This window comes from Pristiophorus japonicus, chromosome 3, assembly GCF_044704955.1.
Source record: "Pristiophorus japonicus isolate sPriJap1 chromosome 3, sPriJap1.hap1, whole genome shotgun sequence".
NCBI lineage: Eukaryota > Metazoa > Chordata > Chondrichthyes > Pristiophoridae > Pristiophorus > Pristiophorus japonicus.
The window spans coordinates 95,686,036-95,701,389 of NC_091979.1; the positions used below are offsets into that span (position 1 = coordinate 95,686,036).

General features: G+C 40.7%; 1 protein-coding gene across 8 annotated transcripts in view; it reads right to left on the reverse strand.

The window, feature by feature from the left end:
• The window catches only part of tanc1b (tetratricopeptide repeat, ankyrin repeat and coiled-coil containing 1b), a 293,922-nt gene that overhangs the window by 64,638 nt on the left and 213,930 nt on the right, over positions 1-15,354 (reverse strand). For 7 of the 8 annotated variants that reach the window (XR_011592658.1, XM_070875588.1, XM_070875589.1 and 4 more), the window contains 2 exons: positions 13,066-13,297; positions 11,674-11,840 (listed from right to left, as the gene is read on the reverse strand). Coding sequence is in view for 6 of the 8 variants with exons in the window: in XM_070875588.1 (XP_070731689.1) it covers positions 11,674-11,840; positions 13,066-13,297 (399 nt within the window). In the remaining 2 variants the exon portion in view is untranslated. Of the gene's footprint in view, positions 1-7,592; positions 7,656-11,673; positions 11,841-13,065; positions 13,298-15,354 lie in introns of those variants that run through there. The other variant, XM_070875591.1, reaches the window with a different exon arrangement.

The following is a 15,354-nucleotide window of genomic DNA, read 5'->3' on the forward strand; positions in this document are numbered from 1 at the left end:
GGGATATGGGGATCGGGCATTATTGGAGGTATATCCAAAAGATATACCTCCAACAATGCAGCCTAGATACTGTTCTGAAGTCCATGAAGTGTGCCTTTAACCTACAAATCTCTCACTCAGAGTGCTACCACTGGTCCAAGCTGACACTTAAAATTATAAATTTATTAAAATGAGCAAATTAATGATATGACTTTGTCCATTTTGTAATGTTCAGTATTGCAAGTGTGCAACAATTCATATTTGCACTAACATGGGACAGAATAAACATTAGAACAGTACTTTAAAGGGGCATATTGGTAAGCATATGCTTTACAAGCTCTTTTTGGAATCACTACATAGGTTGCAGGTAAAGGCTGCCCTGATAAAGATGTCACCTTGGTCACCTGACTTACACAGGTGTGAACTGCAGACCAAATGAACCAATGCCAACCTGGAAAGAGCCAGTCCCAGAAAAGTTCATGGGTGTTGAGTTTCTCAGCCCATCAGAGCAGTTCTGACAGTTGAGGTAAGGTGCAGGTCAACTCTTCTAGGAATTTCCAGCTGAATCTTATACACATCTCCTGGCTGATATTTTAAAAAGGATCAGTATCCTGCTCAGGGGTGTGTCAATGGGGGCTGAATTGTCTTTGATGCTAGTGGATTTGGCAGGCTTCCTTTTCTAGTAGGAGTATCATATAACAATGGGATTGCCAAGAGAAAGTACATGTTGCAGCTTCTACAGATTTCTCGAAAAGTCCCTCACTTGTGACAACTACTCCTAATTGACAGCAACGAGGAGAAACCTTCAGTGCTCAATTTTTTAAATCCAAACCAAACCTGTAATACAGGATATCCTTGATTCTCCAACATAGATTGTAGATGTAGTGCTGGCACTTTAAGACTGCACTTCCACCTTCATCACGATTCAGCTAAAGTAAACCTGCTTCATAAAGGCGTATATTTCAAGGGCACGTGGATGGGCAGAAATGTTGGGATTCTGGGTACAAGTCACCATATTCCTGTACATTTTTCTATTGTTGCCAGTATGGGGATGGAAGTACTTCCTCTGCGCACCCCACTCCTAATGGAACATTAGCTGCATTTTTAATGGGGCAGAATTTCAGCAGATCCAAGTTTTACCCAAATTTATCTCATTGCCCTTCCATCTCCAACCCCCCCCCCCCCCCCACTACAATTATGCTGCTGCCTTTAAAAGGGATTTATTTTTTTTTACTGGAGAGGGGTACTGCACTCTGTTCTATGTATTTGTTCTGAAATCAGTGTGTGATAACCTCACTATGATATATGTATTCTTGGTATAAAAGAACATCCTCTGCCCTCACCTCATTTTGCTCGTGAGCCAACCCACTAAAGTGCCCATTTTGCCCAGAAAGGATGGATATGAGGGGGATGAGTGGTGGAAGATGCTTCTTAGAAGACAGACTTCTCAAATATATTTTTATCGATATTAACGACTTGGAAGAAGGGACCAAGTGTAACGTTGCCAAGTTTGCTGATGCTACAAAGATGGGAGAAAAAGCAGTGTGTGAGGACACAAAGAAATCTGCAAAAGGACATAGAAAGGCTAAGTGAGTGGGCAAAAATTTGGCAGATGGAGTATAATGTTGGAAAGTGCGAGGTCATGCACTTTGGCAGAAAAAAAATTAAAGAGCAAGTTATTATTTAATTGAAGATTGCAAAGTGCTGCAATACAGCGGGACCTGGGGGTACTTGTGCAAGAAACACAAAAGGATAGTATGCAGGTACAGCAAGTGATCAGGAAGGTCAATGGAATCTTGGCCTTTACTGCAAAGGGGATGGAGTATAAAAGCAGGGAAATGTGGCCACAGTTGTAAAGGGTATTGGTGAGGCCACACCTGGAATACGGCTTGCAGTTTTGGTTTCCATATTTACGAAAGGATATACTTGCTTTGGAGGCAGTTCAGAGAAGGTTCACTAGGTTGATTCTGAAGATGAGGGGGTTGACCTATGAGGAGGTCGGACCTCTACTCATTGGAATTCAGAAGATTGAGAGATGATCTTATCGAAACATATAAGATTATGAGGGGGGCTTGACAAGGTGGATGCAGAGAGAATGTTTCCACTGATGGGGGAAGATTAGAATTAGGGGGCACAATCTTAGAATAAAGGGGCCGCCCATTTAAAACAGATGAGGAGAAATTTCTTTTCTCAGAGGGTTGCAAATCTGTGGAATTCGGTGCCTCAAGCAGGCTGGGAGATTGAATAAAGTTAAGACAGAGATAGATAGTTTCTTAACCGATAAGAGAATAAGGGGTTATGGGGAGCGGTGTGGAAATGTATTTTTATCTAAGCTGATAACACACGGTATTTTTGTGCCCTTTTTAAATATATAAAAAAATGGAGTCCTGGTCCTTCCAGAAATTTCTGCATAAAGCAGTCGGCTTACATAAACAGCTAAACCTGGCTTGAAAGGGCTGATAGCCACCAGACAGCTAGGAGGCAAGTCCTGCTGAGACAAGTACCCCCCCCCCCCCCCGCCATGGTGCTCTCCTATTGTCTATATGACACCAGTTGCACGCCACCCCACCCTTTTCGAAGTACTCAAACCACCAGCCATTATCTCTTGTAGAGACCTCATCCATTTGATGCAAAAAGATAACTGACTAGGAAACTGGACAATCCTGACACAATGCAAGGCAGGTAATAGATCATTACCACACTCTCATCGAATAATGGCCGGCTGGCCAACTAATAACCCTGACAAAAGGAAATATCTGGAAACCATGTCAGGACAAAGATGTAGTAATTAACTCTTTATCTGTATTCACTGACTGCGAGACAGAGCCAATACACAGGGAGAGACCATAACTTGGGTTTTACTGTATAAATATCTCGTGAAACTGTACCATTTCGGAGGTGTTCACTTAGCCATTGACTGAGTGTGACCTTTCCCTTGCTAGCAAGTAAATTAAAGAAACTTCTGCCGGAGCTGAAGGTGTCTGAGACATTTATCGGAGGTCGAGATTTCGACAGCGGGCAGGGAAGTGGACCCGAGTCCATGATCAGATCAGCCAAGATCATATAAAATGGCAGAGCAGGCTCGAGGGGCCGTACGGTCTACTCCTGCTATTTCTTATGTTATGTTCTTATATTTTTCTTCTACAGTGTGCATCCTTCACTCACCACTGGAGAACGACAGAGTATTGAGCAAGAGAGAAGAGGGGAGAGCTTTGTTAATATACAGAATGAAAATTCTGATGTACCAAGTGAAGAACTGTTCTTGCCAAGTACAAACAATAATGCTTTGTGAGTAACATAGAACCATAGAAAATAGGTGCAGGAGTAGGCCATTTGGCTCTTCGAGCCTGCACCGCCACTGAATAAGATCATGGCTGATCATTCCCTCAGTACCCCTTTCCTGCTTTCTCGCCATACCCCTTGATCCCCTTAGCCGAAAGGGCCATATCTAACTCCCTCTTGAATATATCCAATGAACTGGCATCAACAACTCTCTGCGGTAGGGAATTCCACAGGTTAACAACTCCGAGTGAAGAGGTTTCTCCTCATCAGTCCTAAATGGACTACCCCTTATCTTAAGACTATGTCCCCTGGTTCTGGACTTCCCCAACATCGGGAACATTCTTCCCACATCTAACCTGTCCAGTCCCGTCAGAATCTTATACGTTTCAATGAGATCCCCTCTCATCTTTCTAAACTCCAGTGAATAAAGGCCCAGTTGATCCAGTCTCTCCTCATGACAGTCCAGCCATTCCTGGAATCAGTCGGGTGAATCTTCGCTGCACTCCCTCAATAGCAAGAACGTCCTTCCTCAGATTAGGAGACCAAAACTGAACACAATATTCCAGGTGAGGCCTCACTAAGGCCCTGTACAACTGCAGTAAGACCTCCCTGCTCCTATACTCAAATCCCCTAGCTATGAAGGCCAACATACCATTTGCCTTCTTCACCGCCTGCTGTACCTTCATGCCAACTTTCAATGATTGATGAACCATGACATCCAGGTCTCGTTGCACACCTCCTTTTCCTAATCTGCCGCCATTCAGATAATATTCAGCCTTCGTGTTTTTGCCCCCAAAATGGATAACCTCACATTTATCCACATTATACTGCATCTGCCATGTATTTGCCCACTCACCTAACCTGTCCAAGTCACCCTGCGGCCTCTTAGCGTCCTCCTCACAGCTCACACCGCCACCCAGTTTAGTGTCATCTGCAAACTTGGAAATATTACACTCAATTCCTTTGTCTAAATCGTTAATGTATATTGTAAAGAGCTGGGGTCCCAACACTGAGCCCTGCGGCACTCCACTAGTCACTGCCTGCCATTCTGAAAAGGACCCGTTTATCCCGACTCTCTGCTTACTGTCTGCCAACCAGTTCTTTATCCACATCAATACATTACCCCCAATACCATGTGCTTTGATTTTGCACACCAATCTCTTGTGCGGGACCTTGTCAAAAGCCTTTTGAAAGTCCAAATACACCACATCCACTGGTTCTCCTTGCCCACTCTGCTAGTTACATCCTCAAAAAATTCCAGAAGATTCGTCAAGCATGATTTCCCTTTCATAAATCCATGCCGACTTGAACAGATCCTGTCACTGCTTTCCAAATGCGCTACTATTTCATCCTTAATGATTGATTCCAACATTTTCCCCACTACTGTATGTAAATATGTATGTGCAGATTGCTCTATGTAGATGTCCTGAAAATACTATTTACTCATACTTTGAGTTAATTGAATAGGTGAGCTTTAACTGGATCTGCAGATCCGTATTTGCTTGGTGGTAACAAAATATACATTCCACAAGCAACTTAATTAAATGGATAACAACATAAGAAATAGGAACAGGAGTAGGCCATAGGGCCCCTCGAGCCTGCTCCGTCATTCAATAAGATCATAGTTGATCTGATCATGGACTCAGCTCCACTTCCCCGCCCACTTCCCATAACCCCTTATCGTTCAAGAAACTGTCTATTTCTATCTTAAATTTATTCAATGTCCCAGCTTCCACAGCTCTGAGGTAGCAAATTCCACAGATTTACAACCCTCAGAAGAAATTTCTCCTCATCTCTGTTTTAAATGGGCAGTCCCTTATTCTAAGATCATGCCCTCTAGTTCTAGTTTGCCCCATCAGTGGAAACATCCTCTCTGCATCCACCTTGTCAAGCCCCCTCATAATCTTATACATTTCGATAAGATCACCTCTCATTCTTCTGAATTCCAACCTACTCAACCTTTCCTCATAAGTCAACCCCCTCATCCCCGGAATCAACCTAGTGAACCTTCTCTGAACTGCCTCCAAAGCAAGTATATCCTTTTGTAAATATGGAAACCAAAACTGCACACAGTATTCCAGGTGTGGCCTCACCAATACCTTATCTAGCTGTAGCATAACTTCCTTGCTTTTATACTCCATCCCCTTTGCAATAAAGGCCAAGATACCATTGGCCTTCTTGATCACTTGCTGTACCTATAAGTGACTGGTCTGTCAAGATTTTGAATATTCAAATAAATAAATCAGTAGATTTATGTCAGCCATTGTTAATTGAAAATAAAATTTCGACATTCTGCAAGTGGTCCTATAGTGAAGACACACTTCCAATTTAAAATTGCGAAGGGGAGAATTAGGAAAGTAGGAATGACAATGGTAAAAGCTACACACCTTGGTGAAGAATCCTGGACATGCTTTGAGTACTGCATGATCTGAGTGCCAAAACAGGTAAAGGTGTGTGACCACCAGTATCGGAATTTCAATAACCCTATGTGGCTAAAGTGCTTAGGCATTTGAAAGGACGGCCGTAAGATGTTGCAAAACTCAAGTCATGAATCAGGAAAATAAGAGATGGCCACCTACTAAATGTGAGGCAACAGGATTATAAAAGGCTTAGATACTAAATATGTGAGCACTGATTGAGTTAGGTTTAACAAGATGCTAAAAGCTATTTTAAAACTATGAGCGCCCCACAACACAGAGGAGCGACAACTTTTAAACAACACTATTTCAACAAATTTCATTAATTTACAACTTTAAGATTTATTCAAGGTAGCCTTATGGAAAGCCAGAGTGTTTACTACAAATAATGGCAAGCTCTGTCCTAGAAGTCATCCCTTGACCAGCACCTGGAGCCCAGTTCTCCCCAGGTGAGCTCCCGAACTTGACAAGGAAACGTACATCATAAACAACTGAGAGGTTGTGGAGGCACTGCTTTGAGAACTATGTAATGATGAGACAAATCCAGAGCTGAAGCATGGTCCATCGCAAATCTGCACTAATAAACTAAGTTCAACTGAGGACATCTCAAACAATGAATGACTACGATGGCTGTACCATTAGATTGAAGACAAAAAGATAGTGGTCTGATGAAATTAAGGATCCTTTGTGAAGAGGGATCACTCGTCGGCTAGTAATCTAGTAATCATGGTGATGTGTGATAGATACGGCAATATTGTTAGGCATTTCTTTACACTAAATTTGCTTGGTGGCCACGCATGCCTGGTATCTTTTCCAGCAGCAGCAGTTGAGCGGCTTGCATTGGACCTCACGATTGGTGCTCTCCCCCCCACTTTAAGGGGAACATTGCTGCCAATCTCTGGAATTTATTCCCTAAACCTGTCCACCTCTCTACCTCGCTCGCCTCCTTTAACATTTTCCTTACAAGCTATCTCTTTTGGTCATCTGCCCTGATATCTCCTCCTGTGGCTCGGGTGTCAAATTTTGATTAATAATGCCTTGTGAAGCTCCTTTGGACATTTTGCTATGTTAAAGGCATTATATAAACACAGGTTGTTGCTATTACAATGCCACAAGAAATCAGCAAGAAATGGCTGATTCTTGATGATTTTCTTCTTGAATGCTTTTCCTCCACTTCCAAGTACGAGATAGAAATTTGCACGCAACACTGGAATGAGAGAAACACGTTTCCAATATTTTTAATATACACTAGTGAATCTCCTGTGATGTTGCTTACAGTAAATCAGAGGATATATTATATGATGACAAGAGCATTTAACCATATATTGTATAATATAATATTCTGCTGCTAATATCTTGTGTTACAGGTGGATCGGTGCTGTCTTTTTAAGGCCAGAAAATGTAATTGCTATAAATAAACACAACCAAGCTAATTCTGAGTTAATTGCTGTTTTGTCAAGATTGGACCATGGCACATAGATATAATTCAATCACCATTCTAAAGTTAAAAAGGTCAATATTCTGAACCATTATATATTGGTGTGTTTACATTTATAATGGAAAATACCGATGTATACGTCATGCTGTAATTACATCCTCCAACCAATGGATATACGGCAGTATCTCCAGAGTGGGGGGACCGGGGTGGGGTGGGTGTAAGGTATAATTACAGTGTAACAAATAACAGTTTTAATTTCATCATCAATATGGACATCGGAAGATAAAATAGAAAAGTTGGCAGGAAGTGCACACTGAAGCAATATTTTTATTATAGATTTATACATATTGCATAATTAGAATTAAAAATTAACATTTTTCTAGTGTATATACAAGAAAAATGTACAATTTAACTTTTAGCAAGCAATGGATTGAACAGCTTCATTAAGTTTCCAAATAAAAGGGCCATCAACCTACACATTGAAGTAATTCTCTAACAATAAAACCAGAAAATGCTGGACATCTCAGGAGGTCAAGCAGCATCTGTGGAGAGAAACAGAGTTAATGTTTCAGCTCTGAGACACTTCGTCAGAACTGGAAAAGTTGTAGATGTAACAGATTCTTAAGGAAACACAGGGGCAGTGAAAAGAGAAGTGGAGGAAAGAACAAAAGGGAAGGTCTGTGATCGGTTCGAAGCAGAAGAAATTGAGACACAAAAGGACGATGGACAAAAATGAGATAGTAATGGAACAAGTTAAGAGACAAAAGTTGAGTCTAGATGGGGTGTGAATGGCGGAATCATCACCATCGCCATGAAAGAGAAAAAAAGGGGGATAAGAGATCCAAAAAAGGGAAAAAAATATGGGCAGAGGTTATGGGCTGAAATTGTTGAACTCTATGTTGAGTCCAGAAGGCTGTAAAGTGCCTAAACGAAAGATGAGATGCTGTTCCTCAAGCTTACATGAAGCTTCATTGGAACTTTTCAGAATGGCAGGCAGTGACTAGTGGGTTACCGCAAGGTTCTGTGCTGGGGCCCCAGCTGTTTACATTGTACATTAATGATTTAGACAAGGGGATTAAATGTAGTATCTCCAAATTTGCAGATGACACTAAGTTGGGTGACAGTGTGAGCTGCGAGGAGGATGCTATGAGGCTGCAGAGCGACTTGGATAGGTTAGGTGAGTGGGCAAATGCATGGCAGATGAAGTATAATGTGAATAAATGTGAGGTTATCCACTTTGGTGGTAAAAACAGAGACAGATTATTATCTGAATGGTGACAGATTAGGAAAAGGGGAGGTGCAACGAGACCTGGGTGTCATGGTACATCAGTCATTGAAGGTTGGCATACAGGTACAGCAGGCGGTTAAGAAAGCAAATGGCATGTTGGCCTTCATAGCAAGGGGATTTGAGTACAGGGGCAGGGAGGTGTTGCTACAGTTGTACAGGGCTTGGTGAGGCCACACCTGGAGTATTGTGTACAGTTTTGGTCTCCTAACTTGAGGAAGGACATTCTTGCTATTGAGGGAGTGCAGCGAAGGTTCACCAGACTGATTCCCGGAATGGCGGGACTGACATATCAAGACTGGATCAACTGGGCTTGTATTCACTGGAGTTCAGAAGAATGAGAGGGGATCTCATAGAAACGTTTAAAATTCTGACGTGTTTAGACAGGTTAGATGCAGGAAGAATATTCCCAATGTTGGGGAAGTCCAGAACCGGGGGTCACAGTCTAAGGATAAGGGGTAAGCCATTTAGGACCGAGATGAAGAGAAACGTCTTCACCCAGAGAGTGGTGAACCGGTGGAATTCTCTACCACAGAAAGTTGTTGAGGCCAATTCACTAAATATATTCAAAAAGAAGTTAGATGTAGTCCTTACTACTAAGGGGATCAAGGGGTATGGCGAGAAAGCAGGAATGAAATTGTATGTTCAGCCATGAACTCATTGAATGGCGGTGCAGGCTCGAAGGGCCGAATGACCTACTCCTGCACCTATTTTCTATGTTTCTATGTAACAGTGTAGGAGGCCTCGGACGGAGAGATCAGAGTGGGAGTGGAGCGGAGAATTAAAATGACAGGCAATTGGAAGCTCAGGGTCACGCCTATGGACTGAACGTAGATGTTCTGCAAAGCGGTCACCCAATCTGCATCTATACAGTATACAGCAAATACAGTATACTAAATTGAAACTAGCACAAATAAATCGCTGTTTCACCTGGAAGGTGTGTTTGGGACCCTGGACAGTGGGAAAGGAGAGGGTAAACGGGCAGGTGTGGCATCTCCTGCGCTTGCACGGGAAGGTGGCGTGGGAAAGGATGGGGGTGCTGGGGGGTGATTGAAGAGTGGACAAGGGTGCCGAATGCTGAGAGGGGAGGGGAAGATGTGTTTGGTGGTGGCGGAAATGACAGCGGATGTCCCAGTGAATCCAATGAAGCTCAACGCAAACTCGAGGAGCAGCACCTCGTCTTTCGTTTAGGCACTTTACAGCCTTCTGGACTCAACATAGAGTTCAACAATTTCAGACAATAACACTCTGCCCATTTTTCTTTCCCTCTCCCCCTTTTTTTCCTCTTTTCCATGGCAGCTGGTGATGAGTCCATCATTCACACCCCATCTGGACTCATCTTTTGTCTCTTAACTTGATCCCATTACCATCTCATTTTTGCTCATCATTCCTTTTGTCTCTTAATCTCTTCTGACTTCCACCCCATCACAGATCTTCCCTTTTGTTCTTTCCTCCCCTCCCCCTTTCACTGACCCTGGACTTCCTTACGAATCTGTTACATCTTCAACTTTTCCAGTTCTGACAAAGGGTCATAGACATGAAACATTAACTCTGTTTCTCTCCACAGATGCTGCTTGACCTGCTGAGATTACCAGCATTTTCTGTTTTTATTTCAGATTCCAGCATCCGCAGAATTTTGCTTTTGAAGTAGTTCTTTACACTTGCACCCTCATGAGAAAAATTGTCTATCGTCACATTGTTCTGAAGAATTAAAGATACACAAAATAACTAACATTTAAGTCATGAGAACATATTTTAGCTTTCAAAAGCTGAACTTGGTATGGCACTTTGCCAGCTTATGCTGACTGTATCACCTCATGCTCTGTTAATGAGCATCACACACTGAATGACAAATATTCTTGAGCAACGCTGTTAATCAATTTGCAGTGTATCAATAAATAACTGAAATCCTTTCAACAAAATGCCTACAAGTGCAATTAAGGAAAGTTCACCAGCCAAATGAATGTAATAAACGTTCAACCATTTTAATTGCTCTGGTGTCCAGCCATCTGGCTGTCAGCCAATAAATTTATTTTCATGCCAGAAAAAATAATGCAATGTGGAAAGGTTTCCTCTTGGTTGCTCTGCCTAGTTAGGTTATAGGGTTGCTGTTTTGTGACTTAAAAATGATGACTACAATTCTACATTGTTATTTTACTAAAGTTTCAGTGCAATTTTTTTGAAAATATCTGCTGCAATTTTTGAACCCAACATGCTGTTGCAACGTCTCTCTCAAAATCTGAGGCTGGTATCTTTTATCTGTATTCTCTACAATTCTGATGTCACAACATGAACTGTAATATTCAATTCCATTAGTACCTACAGAATGGTTTGGGGTTTAGATGGTTTCATTTTATGGAATTCATATTGGGACTGAATTTATGGCCCCTACAAGCGCACGTGGTTTAGGCCTGCACTGCGCATGCGCCGAAGCTTGGAACTTGCAACCAGTCAAAATTCCTCGCGAGATTGTATGAATCAGACAGAAATGGGTATTCGCTATTTGCCCAACTTCTGCCCAGAGAATGCCAGTGAACTTCTTATGCCTGATAAAAGCAGGCGTAATACTTTTGAAGGACAGAAAAAGAGTTTTTTTTCCCAATAATTTAACATTTAAAAACCTGAGAAATAAAGCAAGTTTATTTTTAGACCCTTTAAAATTTATTTTTCAAATTACATTTTTGTTTTAAATAATTTGTTAAGTTCAATTTTGATTAATTTTAATTGTGATGTTTTTAAAAATATATATTTTGTGTATTTTGGGGGGTATTCCCATTCATAACTATAAGTCACCATAAGTATGAGTGGAAATACCCCTACTTTGATTGGTTGGGTCAGTCCACGTGATCCCAGGTACGCTTGCGAAACACCTGCGTCCCTGAGAAACGCAGGCTTACGCATAGCGGCCCAGGACCACAAGTTGCTGCAACTCTCAGACCACCAGTTATGTTTGTAGACTTTTTTCAGGTCTGAGACTTCCACCCGCAGGAAGCTTCAGATCGCAATTTCTGCACCACTGACTTCTGTCAAACCAAGTTAATTTAGTTTTGATGACTTATGAATTATGGGAAATCTACAAATGCTAGTTCATAAGGAAATATCTATTTTTTGTGTGTGTAGTGCCACTAAAATGAATGCCTCATTGTGTAAAGTACACATATTGAATTATATTAAAAGTGTATAAATGTTAATTTTTTTATATATATTATATATCTATATAAATATAAAATGCTAATTCAGCCAGTGAACAAAATATAAAAAGATCTCTTTACCTGCAGATTGGTTCGTACAGTAACAACCAACTTTAGCCAAGATGGAAACTTGGCAATGATTTTAGTGATAAAGGAAGCAATCGTGTCACCATAATCAGGCTTGTGGAATTCAGCCTCATTTAAGCCATCTACTAAAATAATATAGTTATCTGCAGGGATCTTCTTTTCTGCAGGACAAAGTTAAAATTAATTACAATTTGTTATACACAGAACCCATATTACCACACATCCCCAACTGTGGTGTCCCACTGAGTGCATCAATGACATCACCCCAGACCACGTTGCCGGTTTGCCTAAAGAGGTCACAGAGGTGAAAGATACAGAGTAAGGTAAGTTATGATACAATGCTCACATCCTGCATATATCCATCCACGCTTTAAAGTATCAACCCATGTGCTTCTGTGCCTTGGATTTACCATATCCCCAATTTAGTCAGTCATTTCAATTCTAAAAATAAAATTAAGCATTAAGGATATATATTTTAGCACAAATATCTCCATGAGCTTGAATGCTATTTGTTTAGGAACTTTTTTTTTTTTTAAATGAAAAATTACAGAAATGCGAGAACAAATTAACATTAAACAGATTTTGCACGCCGATCAGCCAGCTATTTGTAACGAGGAAGAGATACCCACCTTTCCACCATTAGCTTTGCAAAAATGGCATCTCGCACTTAACCTCCCTGTGATTTTTATGAAGTTGCTGCACTTGCACATTAATTGCCCATTAAACACGCCACAGAATGTTAAGTCTTGTAACAGCGTAAGCAGCCTTTTAATTTGATAATTGTTCATGACTGCCAATCAACCTGTCTTGCCAAGAAAGCAAACAAGTGTGGAGTCTCATTCTTTCAGGATATGAATTGTTTTTAAATCTTTAATTTTTTTTCTTCCTTTTCCTTTCTGCCTCTTATTTTTCTCTCTAAATTCAAACTTACTTTCCCTCTTTATTTCTCTTTGTATATCTGATTTGACATTGAATTCACCCACTCTAATTTATCCTCGTTCCCAGTCCTTCCTCTGTTTTTCTCAATCCATTAATGTAATTGGTTAAGGAAATATAGATTTGTCCCATTGTTCACTGAGGTCCCAGAAGCCCTGTTGCCCTTGCTGTGCCATTATCAGCAGCTCTGTTGGCAAAAAATGTAAAAAATCTAACAGGGTACACTGCGAGATGCCCCGCTCCAGCAAATCTGACCCTACATGAGTATTTCAATGTTTAATTTTTAATGTTTTCAATCTGCTTTAAAATAAACACAGGCTTAGTCATTCATTAAATTAAAAAAAGCATGTCTTATACTGGAACATACCTTCAGCAAAAAATGTATTCATTTACATGCCCATCAAACATCATTAACTTAAATTAAACCATGAAGGTCTAGTAGAACCTTACCCTTTATCAGGTTTGCAAGAGGCTCCAAAATACCCCTCTTAAATGCAGCCATAGGATCCTGGACACAAGAGCGTAGACTGAGCATGCTCTGTAGGTGCGATTCCTTCAGCAGCAAATCCCTGAATGCTGCTAGCTGAGGTGCACGACAAAGCAAAGCTGCTACACTGTGAACAAATTCTGGTACAAGGCAGGTGTAAGTGTTATCAGCCTGGCAGTAGTGATAGGCAACAACCTGTTTAAAAAAAAAAACACACAAAATTTGTGTTTCTGTATTTTCTTCTACCAATAATAAAGATCTCTCCTGTGGTGCTAGCTCATAATAGATTTAACAGGATGCTGCTGCAAAGGGTGCTTGGGTTCTGGAGTGCTCCTTCACATCTCAATCATGTCTAATCTCCAATTCTCACATTCTGTCACGCCTTGCTTTCTTTGGTTCTCCTGTGTTAACTCTCATTTTCTGTTACTACTTAATTTCTCACTCCTTTATCAGCTTTTATTGGCCAGAAATCATTATGCATGGGGGAGTGAGCCAGTACAAGGAGTTGAGTGGGCAAGCAAACAGGCAGGCGAGGGATCACTCGGATGATTGTTCTCACGAGGTCAGCCAGGAAGTACCCAGACTTGGAGGGCCAGGAAGGATTCAGGGATTGAGAAAAAAAAGCAGGTGGGCCAGGAAATATTCAAACTGAGGAATCTTCTTTGGAAAACCTCTATAGTAGTTCAGCAGAGCTGCAAGACAAATAATCTTATCGTGCTGAAAAATGTCATCTCAAGGTATGGAAGAACTATACAATCTGCAAAGTACAGTTCCTGGCATCCAATAGGGAGTCAAGATCAACTCTGCATCTACGATTGTCTAGTTCTTCTAGCCTGAGAGCAAGGACAGTCTGAAAATAAATGAGAAAAATGTACAAACTTACATTAAAAAATTTAAATCGGCAAGTAATCTAACACTCCCCAACACATAACTTTTCAACACACAAATCTGTGTTACATTACTAGCTAAAGTCTGTCTCCCAAGTAGTCGTTACAACCACACAAGCCTTTCAATCATCATGTAGGCATTTGGCAGCAAAGAGTACAAATATAAAATGTGAAAAAAAACTTACTATTTTTATGCTAGTGTATATTCCATCCACATTTATTATTAAAGCTACTATTGTGAAAGACTCAAAACAAAAGTTTTGCTGAATTACAGTATTTTCAAGCTTAAAAATATAGTTCTATCTACACAAGTCTTGCGACTAACCTATCAGTAGCATCCCAGCTCAAAAGGTGCCGCATGTCCGTAGAGGAAAAAAAAATATGACTGACTCAAACAACAAACTATGAAGCAATCAAAAAACAATTCCATTTACTAGACAGACAACACGTTTATAATAAACAAGCGCCACAAGAGCAGTTACATTACTAATTTTTTTCAAAACCCATCAAGCTAGGATTTTTTTTAAAAAAATGGAAACCATGGCTGCTTGTTCTCTTTTGCCTTTTTGGGGGTTCGGGAGCCTGTAGTTAATATATGAATCTGCCTGGAGGCATTAGACGTAGTGAAGATGTGTGCGTGTGCGTGTGGTGGGGGGGTGGGGAGCTAAACTAGGGTCCATAAATAAGAGTCACTAATAAATCCAATAGCGAATTCAGGAGAAACATCTTCACCCAAATAGAGTGGCGAAAATGTGGAATTCGCTACTACATGGAGTAGTTGAGGCGAATAGCATAGCTAGATTTAAAGGGAAGCTAAACAATGATGGAGAAACGAATAAAAGGATATGCTGATAGGGTGTGATGAAGATGGGAGGGAAGAGATGGAGGAGGCTCATGTGGAGCATAAATGCTGGCTAGACCTGTTGGGCCGAATGGCATGTTTCTGTGCTGCAAATGCTATGAAATTCTATGTAATCTGGAACCAGCAACTACCATTAAATGAACCAAATCAATCAAGTAATTTCTTCACCCTATTTTCTGCCATGATTTTATTTCTTCACTCTGGTTAGTGTATACGGCTTAAAATAAAATTTCTAAAAAATATCTGGAGAAATCACTAAACTTACTGAAGTAAAATTTATGTTAATTTAACAAAACTTATATTCTTGCAATGCTAAATTCAGCATGCAAGGGGTCAACTCTCAAGGCTGCACATAGTATTCTGAACTAATCTGTTCACGATCTTGGTTCATTCTGGCTTACACAATGAGGGTCTGAGGTGTTAATTAATCATCCCAAGAGGGCCATTATTTACAATCTCAAACATCTTGTAATATAGTTAGAGAATGTTCCATTGATCCACAG